Raw genomic sequence first — 16,219 nt, forward strand, 5'->3', positions numbered from 1 at the left:
GCCTCAGTATCACCTCCTTCTTTCATCTGAGACTGATTCCAAACAGGATCTCATGCCAAGAGCCCCAGCAGCCTGGGCAAACACAGTCCCCTGCTGTGGCTCTTGCTTCTCAAACCCCCTTGGACCAGCCTTGAGGGTCTTCCACCAACCTAGGTCCCTCTGCTTTAGGCAGGAACCAAGAGGCCACAGCCACTGCCTGACCAACAACAAGGAGGCCTGCTTAGACCCAGTGCCCCAGGGCAGGGTTCTGGGCAAGAGAGAAGAGCCTCCCCTCCATCCTCTCTGCTTCCCTCCTTATGCGGCCACAGACTTGGAGGACGCTGTCCACAGTGGGGACACGGCAACATCTGATACTGTGCCGAGGCTGGGAGTGGGGAAGGCAGAGGGGAGACAGGCCGTGCCATCCTCTTTGTCAGCCCTTAGCCCTCACTTTTCCTGCCAGACACTAAGCTAGAAAACGTCACTCAAACGTATAAGGAAATTCAAACAAGCCAAAAGAAGAAATCATAGCTCATTGCAGGGTGGAGAGGCGGGAGGGAGGAGGGAGGGGATGAGCATGGCTGCCAGGTTACCAGTCACCCTCTCGTGTTCCTAGGAAGGCTTCATTCTTTTGTTTGGCCATTTTTGCCTCCCAGATTCCCATAAAACACATGATCTGACCTGTTACCTAACAAGGCCAGTGCCACTCGGCCCTTCCCGCCCTTTAGTGGAAACACTGGTCTGGGAGTAAAGTGCAGACCCCACCCCACTCCCCCAGCCACGTCCCACGCACGGCCTGAGCCGCCGGGAGAAGTGGGGACCCTCTCACTGGGAGCTGCTGAAGAGTCGCCACGGAGCAGCATCGACAGGCGAAATGAAGGTTCTAATCTCCTCCCTCCTCCTGTTGCTGCCACTAATGCTGATGTCCGCAGTCTCCAGCAGCTCACACACAGGTAAAAAAAAAAAAGTCCACTTTCTATGAAAGATAAAAAGGGGGGAGAAACGTGGCAAAACAGGAAAGAGCATGACCGCACACGTGGTAAAATGTAGCCCCTGCAGGCTACGGGGATTAGTGGTGAGTTAGCCTGTCTGGGTGCCTGTTTCTTCATTTACAAAAAGGAATGAACTAAACATAAATCCTAAGAGTGTGGTGAAGTTAAAGGTGCCCATGTGTACGGAGTGTCTGCAAGGGTAGCTGGCGGGAGAGGACCTTACCTCTCCCGCAGTCCCTGTTTGGGGGTATTGAGTGTCCAGGAGGCCGGGCCTGGAGATTGTGCAGAGAGGGTGTTGAAGGCAAGTGTGCGTCCAGACAGCCAGTCATCCTCGATTATATTCTTCCTAGTACACTAGACATGCCCCAACAATTCTTAATGCTTTTTCATGATAAGGTGATAAACTAGAAAAATCACACCACCAGGTAGAACCCGTGTTTGAAGCTGTGACCACACCGGCCCTGTTTGAACAGCTCACCTTTAGGAAGCAGATTCTGGGTTAGGAGCTCCAAATCGGCCCCACTGTTCCCTACAGCTGGAGTGGCCCAGCCCTGAGCAGAACAACTGTGCAGAAGGGACCCCCTCCCCACCTGTGTTCCCACTCTAAGTGACCATCTTCCCAAGTGCTACTTTGAGGTGAAATAGCTTTGTTACACACTCAGCATCGAGTGAGTTCTAAAATCAGGAGTCTACCCTCCTGCACCCGTTTCCAGAATCTTCTCCCTTATAGAGTTCTCTGGAAGCCGCTGGGCCCCGTGGCCCGGCGGGGGTGGCCCTAGACCAGCACTCTGGGAGGGAAGTCTTTTCCACCGCTGTGACAGGCCCCCAGGCTGGAGACCTCAGCCTGGACTCCAAGCTCCAGTCATGGCCACCTTTCCCGACCATCCCCCCGCACCCCCGCACTAACAAGGGCCCGTGTTCCTCTCAGCCAGGATCTCGGAACCTCGGCTGCTCCCCAGCTGCTCTTGCGTCCTCCCACCAGCTCAGTTCTGCTCCCACAGCTGCCCTGATGTGTGCCAGAGGCAAATGTGAGCCCTCACCTCCCTGCACAAGCTCGGCCCCAACTGGACTCTCTCTGCACGGTCCACGTTCCACCTTGAATTGAGTGTTGGTGCGTCTCCTACCCCAACCCCTGCCCTTCTGAGCTGTAACCTCGCCACTGGCACCACCTGGTATCTTGTTTCCACATCACTCCCATGACCCGGCAAGGTGCTAGGTAAATACATCTAAGTGGAAGAATAAATCCTCAGGTTTCTAAGTTCAAAATTTTGCTCTTAGGAGACTGGCCTCTCTTTACAAGACTTTGGTGGCTCAGACAGCAAAGAATCTGTTTCCAATGTGAGAGACCTGCATTCGATCCCTTGATCAGGAAGATCCCCTGGAGAATAGAATGGTAACCCACTCCAGTATTCTTGCCTGGGAAATCCCATGGACAGAGAATCCTGGTGGGCTACAGTCCATAGGGTCGCAAGAGTCAAACACTATTGATGGACTAACACTTTCACTTTCAGGAGACTGGACACCCTGGTTTCATAGCAGCTCTGCTGACATTAGAACTTAATAATTGTCAGGTGGCGGGGTGCACTGTTCGGTGCTTTGTAACATGTTTAGCAACATCTGAGTGGCCTCTACCCTCTAGAAGCCAATTAGCAGCCTCTCCCTGCCCACCCCCCAGTTAATACAGCCAAAAATATCTCCAGACATGGCCAAATGTTCCCTGAAAGGGGGACCCACTCCCCAGTGGAGCCACGGCTCTTACCAATAACTCTCAAACACGATGACACGTTTAGACTCACCTGGACCTTCAGACTCAGGCTTGAATTCAGGGGCACCGTGATCCAATTCCTGGCTCCATCAGTTACCCTGCTCCATCACTTACCTTGCAACCCTAGACAAAATGCTTAACATTTTTAAATTTTTTATTTATTTAGTTCACTTATTTTTGACTGCACTGGGTCTTCGTTGCTGCTACTGGGCTTTCTCTTATTGCCGGGAGTGGGGGCTACTCTCCAGTTGCAGTTCGTGGGCTTCTCATCATGGTGGCTTCTCTTGTTGCAGAGCAGGGGCTCTAGGGCACGTGGGCTCAGCAGCTGTGGCTCACGGGCTTAGCTGCTCCATGGCATGGTCTTTCACAACCAGGGATCAAACCAGTATCCCCTGCATTGGCAGGGGGATTCTTAACAGTGGACCACCAAGGAAGTCTGGATGCTTAACATTTTTAAACCTCAGTTTTAGCATCTTAAAATGAATAAAATACCACTTAGCTTATACAACTGTTGCGACGGGTAAACACTCAATAATGTGAACTTACTAAGGGTTCGGTAAAACTGAGAAAAGTGTTAGTCACTCAGTCCTGTACGACTTTGCGGCTTGAGTAAAGTAGCTACTGAGGCACAAGAACAACGAGTTGGGGAAAGCTCACTGAGCTGCCCCGAGTCCTTGCAGCCCAAACCAGTCAATCCTAAAGGAAACCAACCCTGAGTGTTCACTGGAAGGGCTGATGCTGAAGCTGAAGCTCCAATACTTTGGCAATCTGAGAAGAGCCGGTTCATTGGAAAAGACCCTGATGCTAGAAAAGATTGAAGGCAGGAGAAGGGGACGACAGAGGATGAGATGGTTGGATGGCATCACCAACTCAATGAACATGAGTTTGAGCAAACTCCAGACGGCAAAGGACATGGAAACCTGGCGAGCTGCAGTCCATGGGGTCTCAAGGAGTCGGATGTGACTGACAGACTGAACAACACTGAGCCGCCAGGTGGCGCAATTATAAACCACAGGAAACCGGGGTTGGCGACGGTGCCTCAACTGTTTCTCAGACAAGGGTGGTTTGCAGTGCTGGACCAAGTCTGGCAAGAAGAAATAACAGTACACAGTATTCCTGCTCAGAAATACTCCAAATAAAATCTGATCTTGCTTTATCTCTTAAAGTAACCACGTGCATGCGCGTGTGTTAAGTCCCTTCAGTCATGACCGACTCTTTGTGACGCCACTGACTGTAGCCTACCAGGCTCCTCTGTCCATGGAATTCTCCAGGCAAGAATACTAGAGTGGGTAGCCATGCATTCCTCCAGGGGATCTTCCCGACCCAGGATCAAACCCTTGCCACCTGACGCTCCTGCATTGCAGGCAGATTCTTTACCGCTGCGCCACCAGGGAAGCCCCAAAATAACCACATTCATGCTTAATATGCTTTTCCCAGGGAAGAGGGGAAAAAAGAAATAGCTGAGATGCGATGACAATGTCAGGAAATAAATGACTTATAATAATAGAATAATTCTTTGTAAGATTACCTATTAATTATAATATTACATATAATAGTAGCTTCCATGTGTTAATCTTTGTGGCAGGCTTCTCCTAAGCACTTTACACATATTAACTCATTGTGTCCTTACAGAAGTCTAGTGTACTTTTTTATTTTTATCTTTTCACTTTTCAAACTTAAAAAAAAAAATAAGTTGTAAAAATGATCAGAGTTCCAATAGATCCAAACTCCACCCAGTTGTTTTCAAGTAACACCACACATAACCATAATACAATTATGGAAACTGGAACAATACTATTAGCTAATGGACACGTTTTCAGAATTTGCTAATCATCCACTGATGTCCCTTTCCTGGTCAGAATCCAACCCAGGATCCCACAGTGAAGAAAGTTATCATCTCTCCTGGTGTCCTCCTGTCTAGGGCACTTTCTCAGGCTCCCTTACCTTTCAAGACCTTGACACCTTTGAAGAGTACTGTCCGTTAGTTATTTTGTAGAATATGCCTCCATGTGGGCTTATGTGACGTTTCCTCATGACTACGTTCAGATTATGCATGTTGGGCACTGACACCACAGAAAGGATGCTTGCCTTCTCAGTGCAGCACATCAGAAGGCCCAGGATAACTGAGGATAATACCTCGGGGGATGCTGAGTTTGAGCCTGGTTAAGGTGGTGTCCATAAAGGTACTGTTTCTCACTAGAGTTAATAAGTATCCTGTGGAGAGATAGTTTGAGACTGCCCAAATAACCGGTTTCTTCTCGTCATACTTATGCCCATTAATTTTTAAAATCCATGGATGATTCTTGCCTACAACAGGTATTACTCCGGTTTTAGCAAATCAGTGATTTTGTTTCCATTATTCCTTCTATGTTTGTTAATTAACATTCCCCTATGAGGAAGAGCTGTTCCTGCACCAAATGTCCCTTCACAGCATCTATTTATCCAGTGTCTCCACATCCTGGAGGAAGTGATGTGTAATCAGTGATGTAGTAGGCAGCCCCTTAGGTTATGATCTTTTCAAAAGTCATTGCTTTAAAACCATGAGTTGAATACAAAAGAGAGAGAGAGAGCTATTGCTTCTCTCCCATTTATTTAGGTATTAAATTATGTACTTATATAAGTAAAGACTCAGGGGTATTTGTGGATTATAATCCATTACCATCCTTTATATACAACGTTGCTCCTATTGTCCCAAAGCTGACCACTGAGCCCCATCCAGGTGGCTTCAGTGTCTTTCGGGAGATATCATTTCTTCAGCAGTTCCTGACTTTCTCACACTGAAATGGAGCAGGACTCTATGGTCCTTGCCTCCCACCCCCCACCATGTCCTCTGCCTGTCTTTTGTATGTGGAAAACTTTAGTTAAAGAATAGGTTTAATTAAAGAAGTGGGAAGTGTAGAGACAAAGGAAAACAGTCAAAGGAGACCAAATAATAATAATGTAGTCATTAAGCATAGTCAAGAAAAAAAAAAGCATAGTCAAGGAACTTTAGTTCTTTCTCAAGGGCTATAGATAATATTCTGGGCCATATCCTGTGAGCTGTCTTACAGACAGCAAAACATCAGGTGGAGAAGTTAATTACATGATGACCAGACCATGACATGAGCTGCCACGATTCCGAGAACTAGCCTCAAAGAAATGGGAACAAACCGACCCTGAAACTGAAGATTAACTGTACCTAAAATAACCAAGATGATGCTGGTTAGACCACTGATGACCAATTTGAAGATGACTGTCAGAAATGACTGTGCTCTTTCTATATGTAGTACCCCCCACCTTCTGTCTATAAAACCTCTTATCCCACTGGTTCCCAGGGTGGGTGGTGGGGAGTCAGCCTTTGGACAGATGTCTGCCACCCTCCCCCTCAGTTGCCAGCATCTGAAATAGAGCAAACTTTCCTTTCTACCAACCTGGCCTGTTTATTGGCCTTTTGAGCGGCAAGTAGCCGGACCCCACACCTTTTAGTAACACCTCAAGATGTTCCAGAGTCATCTTGTACTTCCCTTCTGCAGCCCTGGAGTCAGCCATTTCTCCACAGAGCCCTGGTTCCTTTCATGGGAGGATGATATTCACAAATCTTGGGCACTAGGTATTGCCCATGGCTACCAGGGCTATTGGCTTCCCTGGTGGCTCAGATGGTAAAGAATCTGCCAATGCAAGAGACATGGGTTCTATCACTGGGTCACAAAGATCTTCTGGAGAAGAAAATGGCAACCCACTCCAGTATTCTTGCCTGGGAAATCTCCTGGACAGAGGAGCCTGGCAGGCTACAGTCCATGGGATTGCAAAGAGTCAAGACATGACTGAGCATGCACGCACTAGGGCTCTTATGAGGTCTAGGCCCTCTGGTGGACAGATGTGTGCATACACAAACCAATGTACTTTTTAAGCCTGGTTTTAGAAATTATGTGAATAGATCACAGAAAAGTTAAGCAAACTTGTCCAAAATCACAATGCTAATAAGCAGAGGATATGAGAGGTAAAAGTAATAACAGATCTACTGCAAAACCTAACAAGTGGAAGCAAGTTCTTTACACATACAAGTTAGCAAGAACAATAAGCCAGTATAGACACTCCTTTTGGGAAATAACTGGAAGTCTGCAATAATACCCACTATAATAACCACAGTGTACTGAACATCTACTTGGGCACTGGGCCCACAGAAGCTTCTTTATTCCTAACATCACTGCAAGGTGGATACTGATAGACACTCTACAAACCATAGAATCGATAATCAAAGAAGCTAAGTGACTTCTCCAAGACCATATAGCTAACTGACAGAGCAAGCAGTTGACCTCAGGAATGTCTGGATACAAGGTCCATGCTTATTCCATCATATCAATATCTTCCAAAACTGATTTTAGGTAAAACATAAATAAGCTTCTACTTTAATAGTCATATGCTTATTTTTAATGCAACTTAGAAAAAGATCTAAGCATGTATCAAACCTGGAATCTCACAGAAAATATTGCATAGAATGAAGATGTTATGTAAATTAAATTTATTTAAAGAAAAAAGTTTAACATGAAATAAATAACAGTAGAGGTGGTCTAAGCTGTAGCAAAAATTAAGGTGGTCCAAAAACGTCTGAACTTTGGGGGACATAATACTATAGTAACAGGTTCATTTTCAGTTATACCATGAAATTAGGGTCATACAGGGCTGCAGAAAAAAACAACAGACTAAGAGCCTTGGATCTAGATTTTAGCACCAGATGAGTCACCATTACCTTTATCAACTTGGGCATTTCATTTGCTCTCTCAGGGTCTCAGTTTCCTCACCTGAAAATAAAAGAGACAGTGGTTTAGTTAACTTAACATAACTTTTTAAAAAGCAACTTGGTAAAGATATCTAGAAAAATAAAACTGTTCTTAACTTTGGACACAGTAATTCCACTTGTGTTCCCTAAGACAGAAATCCAACATGTGGAAAACAGTCACAAAGAAATTTATCAATATCTAAAAATAAAACAATCTAAATATTCAGCAATGAGAGAGCAATTAGGTAATCTGAAGTGCATATACTTGCGAGTGTTATGTAGTCATTCAAAATGTCTGTTTGGGGGACTTCCCTGGTGGTTCAGTGGCTAACACTCCGCAATCCCAATGCAGAGGGCCGGGATTCCATCCCTGGTCAGAGAACTAGATTCCACATGCTGCAACTAAGAGTTTGTAACTAAAGAAATATCCCACATGCCACAACGAAGATCAAAGATCCCACTGTGCTGAAACTAAGACCAACCAGTGAAGTCAAATGAAAAAAGAATTTTTTATTTTAAAAAGTCTGTTATCAATGTTGTTAAGACAACATAGGAACAAGCTTACAGAGTGAATAAAAAGGAAAATGTTCACAGAGTGTGGCTATCACTATATTTAAAAAATCATATGCACACTAAAATTCCAACAGTTGGCAAGAGTAAAGATTTTTACTTGAACTTTACAAATTTTCTCTAATATAGTTATGTTGCATTAAAAATGAAAAAGAAAAACTCCTCAGTGAAAGGGTTCCACTCATGATCTTCAAGATAACCTCTGACTCTAATATTCTGCAGCTTGTCTCTGGAACCAGAAGTAGAGGTCAGGCAAGAGTAAAATATTAGAAAAGTTTAGATGGCAGGGGCCATGCCTGTTGAAATTAACACCACTGAAAACAGCACGTGAAAACACTTGGAAACCAGCACTTGGAGAAATGGTGTAACACCCTCCATCTGTGTGGCAGAAAGGGCATGAGTCTGGGAAACAGGAGAGCTGGATTGAAGCAGGGGCTACTCTAAGGGCCCTCTCTGGACAACGTGTCCATCTGCTTATCAAACATTTACCACGCGCCTACCGTGCGTCAGCAGCCATGTAGCTGAGTCACTACTGAATCATTGGTTCAGCATCTAGTGAGGGAGAAAGATTTTTAGTTTGCTAGACTTGCCCATAACAAAATACCACAGACTGTGAGGCTTAAAACAACTTATTTCCTCACAATTCTGAAGACTGGAAAGCTCAAGATCAAAGTGTCAGCAACTTTGGTTTCTTCCAAGGACGCTCTCCTTGGCTTACAGATAGCCATCTCCTTGCTGTTTCCTCACTGTTCATTCCTCTGTGCATGAACATGCCTGGTGTCTCTTTGTGTGCCCAAATCTCTTCTCCTTACAAGAACTCCAGTCAGATTGGAATAGAGCCCACCGTAAGGGTCTCATTTTAACTTAATCATCTCCTTAAAAGGCCCTATCCTCCAATACAGACTTTCTGAGTTATTACGGGTTGTGGCTTCAGTGAATTTTAGGGGGACAGAATTCAATACATAACACATTTCAAACAACAAACTATAAGTGTAATTGTACAATGATAGTTGTTTAGTTGCGAAGTGGAGTCCAACTCTTTACAACCCCATGGACCGTGGCATGCCAGGCTTCCCTGTCCTTCACTATTTCCCAGGGTTTGCTCAAATTTACGTCCATTCAGTCTGGCAGGAAATATGAACAACTTCTGTACAGAGGAAGCATCATCTGGACCCAACTGCAGCTCCAGAATACCTATAAAACATCACCTTGGTTGTCATAAAAAATATTTTAGGTCTTACAAGATGGGCATAAGAGAGCATCAGGTGATAAGACAGACTTGAATAGAGACAAAAAGAGGAATGAATTTGTTACAAAGGTAAATACCAGCTTCTAACAGTTGAACTGGGACTATGGATTTAAATACAACAAAACATGGAGGTCAGGAGAAGTTCCTGACTGGTTAATGGAATAATCTACTCCTTGCTCTCATTCCTTAAGTCTTCAGGATTTTAATGTATGTAGGAGGGAATCTTAATAGGGGGAGAATGTAAGGTCTTGATTAACACCTCCTTTTCCATCCAGAAATCATTCTTTCTCCACCTACTTCTAGGTAAGCTTTTCTCTAAGTCAGATTTTAAACTTGAATTCCTTATCCATTTATTCCTCTCAGGGGACTTCCCTGGCAGTCCGGTGGTTAAGACTCTGCACTTCCAATGCAAGGGCCCAGGGTTCAATCCATGGTCAGGGAACTAAGATCCCACATGCTGCCCAGCCCAGCCAAAAAAATATATATATATATTCCTCTCAAAAATAAATAAATAAAATAAAATATTCCTCTCTTGGATGTGGAGAAAATGGAACCCTCCTACACTGTTGGTGGGAATGTTAACTGGTACAGCCATAATGGAAAACAGTATGGAGGTTCTTCAAAAAACTAAAAATAGAGTTGCCATATGATCTAGCAATCCCACTCCTGGGCATATATCTGGACAAAACTATAATTTAAAAAGATATATGTGCTATTTACAATAGCCAGGACATGGAAGCAACCTAAATGACTTCCACAGATGAATGGATAAAGAAGATGTCATATGTATATACAAAGGAATATTATTCAGCTATTAAAAAGAATGAAATAATGCCATTTGCAGCAACATGGATAGACTTACAGATTGTCATTTACTAAGTGAAGTAAGTCAGAAAGAGAAAGACAAATACCATGATATCACTTATATGTGGAATCCAATGACACAAGTGAACTTATTTACAAAACAAAAACAGGCTCACAGACATAGAAAGCAAACTTACGGTTACCAAAGTGAAAAGGGGGTGGGGGAGGGATAAATTAGGAGTTGGGGATTAGAAGATATAAACCATTATATATAAAATAGACAAACAAAAATGTCGTACAGTATAGCACAGGGACCTGTTAGATTCAATATCCTGCAATACATCATAATGGAAAAGAATACAAAAAAGAATATATTTGCGTGTGTATGTATAAAGCTGTATCTGCTGTAGGCCAGAAATTAATACAACATTTTGTAAATGAACCATACAATTTAAAAACTAAAATAGAGAATTTCCTGGCAGTCCAGGGGCTAGGATTCTGCACTTTCACTGCCAAGGACCTGGGTTCAACCCCAGATTGGGGGACTAAGATCCTACAAGCCACACGGTATGGCTTAAATAAATAAGATACATATGAAATACTCCTCTCTTGAAGTACCCTAGATCCCTGAGTGAAAAGGAAGCACAATGGAGCTGCACTGACCCAGAGGCACAGTGATAAGGGACCAAGTCTCTTGGCGCCTTCCCTTTCCAGTGCCTGGAAGTGACCAGTTTCCTTCCTACAGGGGTTGCCAGAGGCCAAAGGGACCAATGCCAGGCTTCTGGGAGGTGGCTCCAAGAAGGAGGCCAAAAATGTGAGTGCAAAAGTCAGTAACAAAATATTGACAAGAGTGCACCATCGATATCCCCACTTGCTCTCTTGAATCCCTCTGAGAGCAGAGCAGATATTACCGAAGCTGCCCTCACCCCCTGCCCTTTCCCCAGCCCACCACTCATGTCTTCTTGAGTCTCATGTAAGAGCCAGACTGCTCCAGGGTCCAGGGTCCAGGCTGAAGGTCTGGCTGGCCCCCTCTCCCTTACACTTTTCCCCAACAACCCAGGGCTGCCTTCCAAGAGGTTCCTGGACCCCATTCTCAGCCTTATTTTACTCACAGGCAAGACTGAAACAGGAAAAATGGCTTAGTTTGAAGTAAAGCAGCCACTAAAAGGCAGACACCTAGGTCTTTTTTTAATATTTATTTATTTTTTATTTATTTACTTGGCTGCATCAGGTCTTAGTTGCAGCACACAGGATCTTCATTGTGTCATGTGGGAACTTTCATTTTGGCAAATGGACTCTCTAGTTGTGGCACAAGGGCTCCAGAGCAGGCGGGCTTCAGTAGTTGCAGCATGGGTTGAGTTGCTCTGCAACATGTGGGGGTCTTAGTTCCCCAAGCAGGGATCAGACTGAGTCCCCTGCCTTGCAAGGAGGATTTTTATCCACTGGACCACAAGGGAAGTCCCAAACTATACACATAAGTTTTATGGATTTCTACAGATATATGGATTTATGGATATTTCTATAGTGTAATAAGATTGGTTAAAGGCACAGAGCAAAACGGGCTTCCCCGGTGGCTCCAAAAGTAGAGCCTGCCTGCCAATGCAGGAGATAAGAGATGTGGGTTCGATCCCTGGTTCAGGAAGATCCCCTGGCGGAGGGCATGGCAACCCACTCCAGTATTCTTGCCTGGAGAATCCCATGGACAGGGAAGCCTGGCAGGGTTGCAAAGAACAATATGTATAGTACAAGCTCATTTTTTTTAAGTCAACTATTATGTTTACATACAAAAAGGTATGGAGAACAAACTATTCTATATAAAATAAATAAGCTTTTATTTTAATTTTTCCACTAGATGAGTCTTACTTTTAACATTTTAAAAGCTCTCATTAAAATTAAATTCTAAAAATGTTAACAGCAGTCTCTCCCTTTTCTTTTCACCCTAGGACACCAAAGACACCACAGGAAGCCAACCAAGCCCTCCAGAGCCTGACAGCAATTTCTCAGACAATGTCAGCTGGCAAGCTTTGCTCTGCTTTTAATAGGCGCTCTGAGGCCCCACCCTCCCAATGAAACATTCTCAGTCTACAAGGCCGTGAGCACACCTAGAAGATGCTCTTCTTCCACCTCAGGCTCCCCATCACAGTCCCTAATCCCTAAACCATTCTAGTATTCTCAAAAAAAACAAAAAACAAAACATTATCGCCAGAATTACTGTGCCCTCTAATGCCTTCTCCTAACAGTCTTTTCCTGTGCCCTCTACAGACCCAGGCTTAAGTTTACTTACCTGAAAGAAACCAGGAAAGCCAAGTTTCCTAGCTGGCACCGCCTGACCTTAAATAGAACCAGACAAGTAGCCAATTAATATATTTAAATATAATTGACACAGTGGTAAAGAATCTGCCTACCACTGCAGGAGACACAAGAGATGTGGGTTTGATCCCTGAGTCCTCCCCTGGAGGAGGAAATGGCAACACTGCTCCAGTATTCTTGCCTAGAAAATTCCAAGGACAGAGGAGTCTGGAGGGTTACAATCCTTGGGGTCACAAAGAGTCAGACATGACTGAGAACACACACAATAGATCAGAATTATTTCTTTCAAAGAGGCCTGGAAATTCACATTCAATCCAGTGAACCCATTTTACTCTGTAAATTCCAAACTTAATCCAGATTCTACACACACCTCTCCCCAATATCATCCTCAATCTCTCTCCACTACCCAATCTTTTATTTCTTTACTCATTTGAGAAGCCTTTCTTAGGTAAAAGCTAGGTACAGCAAAGAAAGACGTTAAAGTAATAAGTAAGAAATAAGTAAATAAGTAAGACATTGTCTCAGCAAAGATAACGTAGATTAAAAAAAAAAAAAAAACTTGTCACAGTTTCCTAGCACATAAAATGCCTCCAGTACTTATGATTATCATCATCATCATTGATGGTCAAGTGACCCTATAAGTTTCCAATCTACTACAGAAGACGTATGTACAAAAGCGGAGTTGAAGGCTAGAGAGATGGTGTGGAAAATCTCAAATGCCACTGTAAAGGGCTTCAAGTGAAAAAATGAGAGGGCATATTTTTTTGTAACATGGGGATAAAATTGTCAGAATGAAAACATAAGGAAATAAAAATGGATTTGGAAGAACAAGAGGAAAACATTAAAACAGTGTAGATCCTAGGAATTCCCTGGAAATCCAGAGGTTAGGACTTGGCACTTTCACTGCTGGGGTCCAGGTTCAATCCCTGGCCAGGGAACAAAGATCCTGCAATCCACTGTGGCCAAAAAGAAAAAAAAGTGTGGATTCTGCTTCCCCCCTGACCATTTCCTCAAATATCAGAAGGGGAGAAAAGAAACACTCAGCCAGAGGCTGGCTTCTGTCATTCAGATGAAAGAGAAGACTAAATTAGGATGCTGGTCTTATGAGAAGAAGCATTTTAATGGATTGGTGAGTTGGGTGGGGTCCTATTTATGACACAACAGGGCAAGCCCCTGCTGTCTGATAGGACAGTGTGCTGGGCACACAGCCTCCTCCTGTTCCCAGGCCCACCTCTCAAAAGCAGGAGGCACAGAAGCACATTACTGGGCTCAGGAGTAGAGGGGCCACTTGCCAACTGCCTTAAAAAGGAAGAGCAGAGATGTCAGGATGAAGGAGTGGAACCCAAAGGCAGGTGCCATCATGAGCAATCGGTGAAGGAGGCCCAGATCTGTGACAAAGGAAAGCCCAGAAGGATGAAGCCTGGGAGATCAACAGTTCCCTTCAGGGAATTCACAACAGTGGAGCCAGGCTCTAAGTTAGTTTCTAGGCCTGACTGGGAACCTGAGCCACCCCAGATACCTATCACTCAGCCAGAGTCTGAGCCAGAAAAGACACCCACAGCTCAGTCGGCATCTAAGGCTCAGCAGGCACCCGATATATCACAGAACCTCACTGCACAGCAAAGACCCCTTGCCCAACAGGAAACTGAAGCCCAGCAGGAACGTCCAGCACAACAAAAATCCGCTCTGTACCAGGAATTTCGTGCCCCACAGGAGTCTGCCCCGCAGCCGTCACCTCCCATCCAAAGGGTGCCCTTTAGTAAACAGGAAGCTGCCTCACAGCACAAACCTGGGCCAGGAGAAGAATCTAGAACTCAACAGGACCCAGAACTGAGAGAGGGATCCAGAGCCCAGCAGCAACCTGAACCCCAAAATGAACCACCTGCCCAGACTGAACTGATGTCCCAAGAGAGACGGCAACAGTCAGACCTTGCAACTCAGGGAGTCAAATCCAGAGAGGAATCTTTGGCTGAGAGGCAATTTCTATCAAAACCAAATGAACCATCCGAACAGCCATCGACCTCAGAATCGAAGACATCTCTTGAGTGCGTCACAGATTCAGGCACAAAACCAGATGTGGGATTCACATTAGACATTGATTCACCAGCCACTCTGGGTAGGATGGCGGCCCCTGGAGTGAAGATGGCCTTCAAAGAGCAACCTGGTTACGAAATGATGTCAGGATTCGGTGGGATGTCAACACCAAGGAGGAAAATCAGCAGCCAGAATCCCAGACAATACCAGTACACAGGTGAGCTTGAAGGAAGGGAGAGGGGGAGAGGCTCCCAGGGATGGTCATTCATTCAGTCAAGAAGAACTAAGAACTTCCAGAACGTCAGGTGAGCTCAGGTGATCCCCCAGCAGTCCAGACACAGAGCCAGAGCCCCCTTTGATGGAGGAGGAAGCTGAGGCCTGGAGAAGAGAGGGAGCCTGTAGGGGGCTGGGCAGGAGGGGTGGCTGGCGGCACCAGGATCCCCAGCCAGCCTTGGATTCCTTGCCCTGTTCCAGGCCATCTCCCTGCAGAGACCTGTGGGAATCAAACAGAAACTAAGAAAGGCTGTGGGCGAGGGCAGGTGGTCATCCCCTGGGTGCAGAACTCTGAGCACCACTCGGGGCAAGCACCTCGCTGACCAGGGACACTTACCCTGGGCGGGTTGCCACGCAGGCAAGGCCGGACATCGGGCGGGGACGGCCCTTCAGCTCTCCAGGGTGTCCAGTAGGCTGGAAGACACTCGTCCCTGGGGAGTCCCGGTCCCACCAGGCCCACGGCCTCGTAGGGTGTGATCTCAGGAAGCGGGAGGCTCAGGAGAGGTGCTTGGGCTCTGCCAAATCCCAGGCCAGGTCTGGGCTGCGGGCACAGAGGGAGACTCAGGCGGCAGTGTGGGTGGGTCGTGGGCATGAGACTCCGCTGGAGACAGCACCCTGCCCCTTCTCCTCCTCCAAAGCTAACGATGGTGGGTGCCCCCGGGGAGCAGGCTCGGCCCTGAACTCCTTCTCTGGGCTCAGAAGCCCTGCTCTGCAAGAGAACGGCTGCAAGTTCACTCCAGGGAACATATGGCGACACAGCCAGAGGGGGAGAAAACAATGCAGCCCCAATCCAGGAGCTGAAGGCGTTAGGAAGCCGTTAGTCCGAAGGCTGGTGAATGGCGGGTCTCAGCCCAGGGGTCTGTATCCCCTGGAAGCGCTGAGTCGTCTCTCTCAGGACTGAGGAGAAGAGTGTCATGGTGTCTCTCAGTGCCAGGGCTCATTGTGTGTTTCGGAAGAGTGGGGAGGAGAGACAGGATGGTATTTCTGGTGTTTCTCTGGGCCTCCCGAACCCAGTCACAAGGGATGCCCTCATCACAGCTCTGCCACAACCAAAGCCTCTCCACTCCCTCCCCCGCCACCCCGCGCCAGAGTGTGTGCGCATGCGCGAGCCTCGAGGTTCCTCTGTTTCCCGCCTTTTCCCAGGACAGCGCGGTACCCGCGGCCTCCTCTCCACCCTGCGGGCGGGTGCGCGGCTTGGAGCTAGTGCGCAGGCGCCGAGCACCCTATATATATATATATATATATATATATATATATATATATACACACACACACACACACACACACACACACACACACACACACACACACACACACACACACACACACACACACACACACACACACACACACACACACACACACACACACACACACACACACACCCCTACACACACACACACACACCCCTACACACACACACACCCCTACCCCCACCCCCCGCCGCCCCCCGGCCTTCCATTCTCGCAGGGAAGAACAGGACA

General features: G+C 46.1%; 1 protein-coding gene across 1 annotated transcript; it reads left to right on the forward strand.

Moving 5' to 3' along the window:
- The first annotated feature begins 719 nt into the window (after nt 1–719).
- CXCL17 (C-X-C motif chemokine ligand 17) lies at nt 720–12,285 on the forward strand. The gene is given in 3 exon segments (XM_043900599.1): nt 720–932; nt 10,864–10,944; nt 12,062–12,285. Coding segments are annotated over 3 exon segments (384 nt in total). The 5' UTR covers nt 720–853.
- The last annotated feature ends 3,934 nt before the right edge of the window (nt 12,286–16,219 follow it).

Source organism: Cervus elaphus, chromosome 4 (genome assembly GCF_910594005.1).
Source record: "Cervus elaphus chromosome 4, mCerEla1.1, whole genome shotgun sequence".
NCBI lineage: Eukaryota > Metazoa > Chordata > Mammalia > Artiodactyla > Cervidae > Cervus > Cervus elaphus.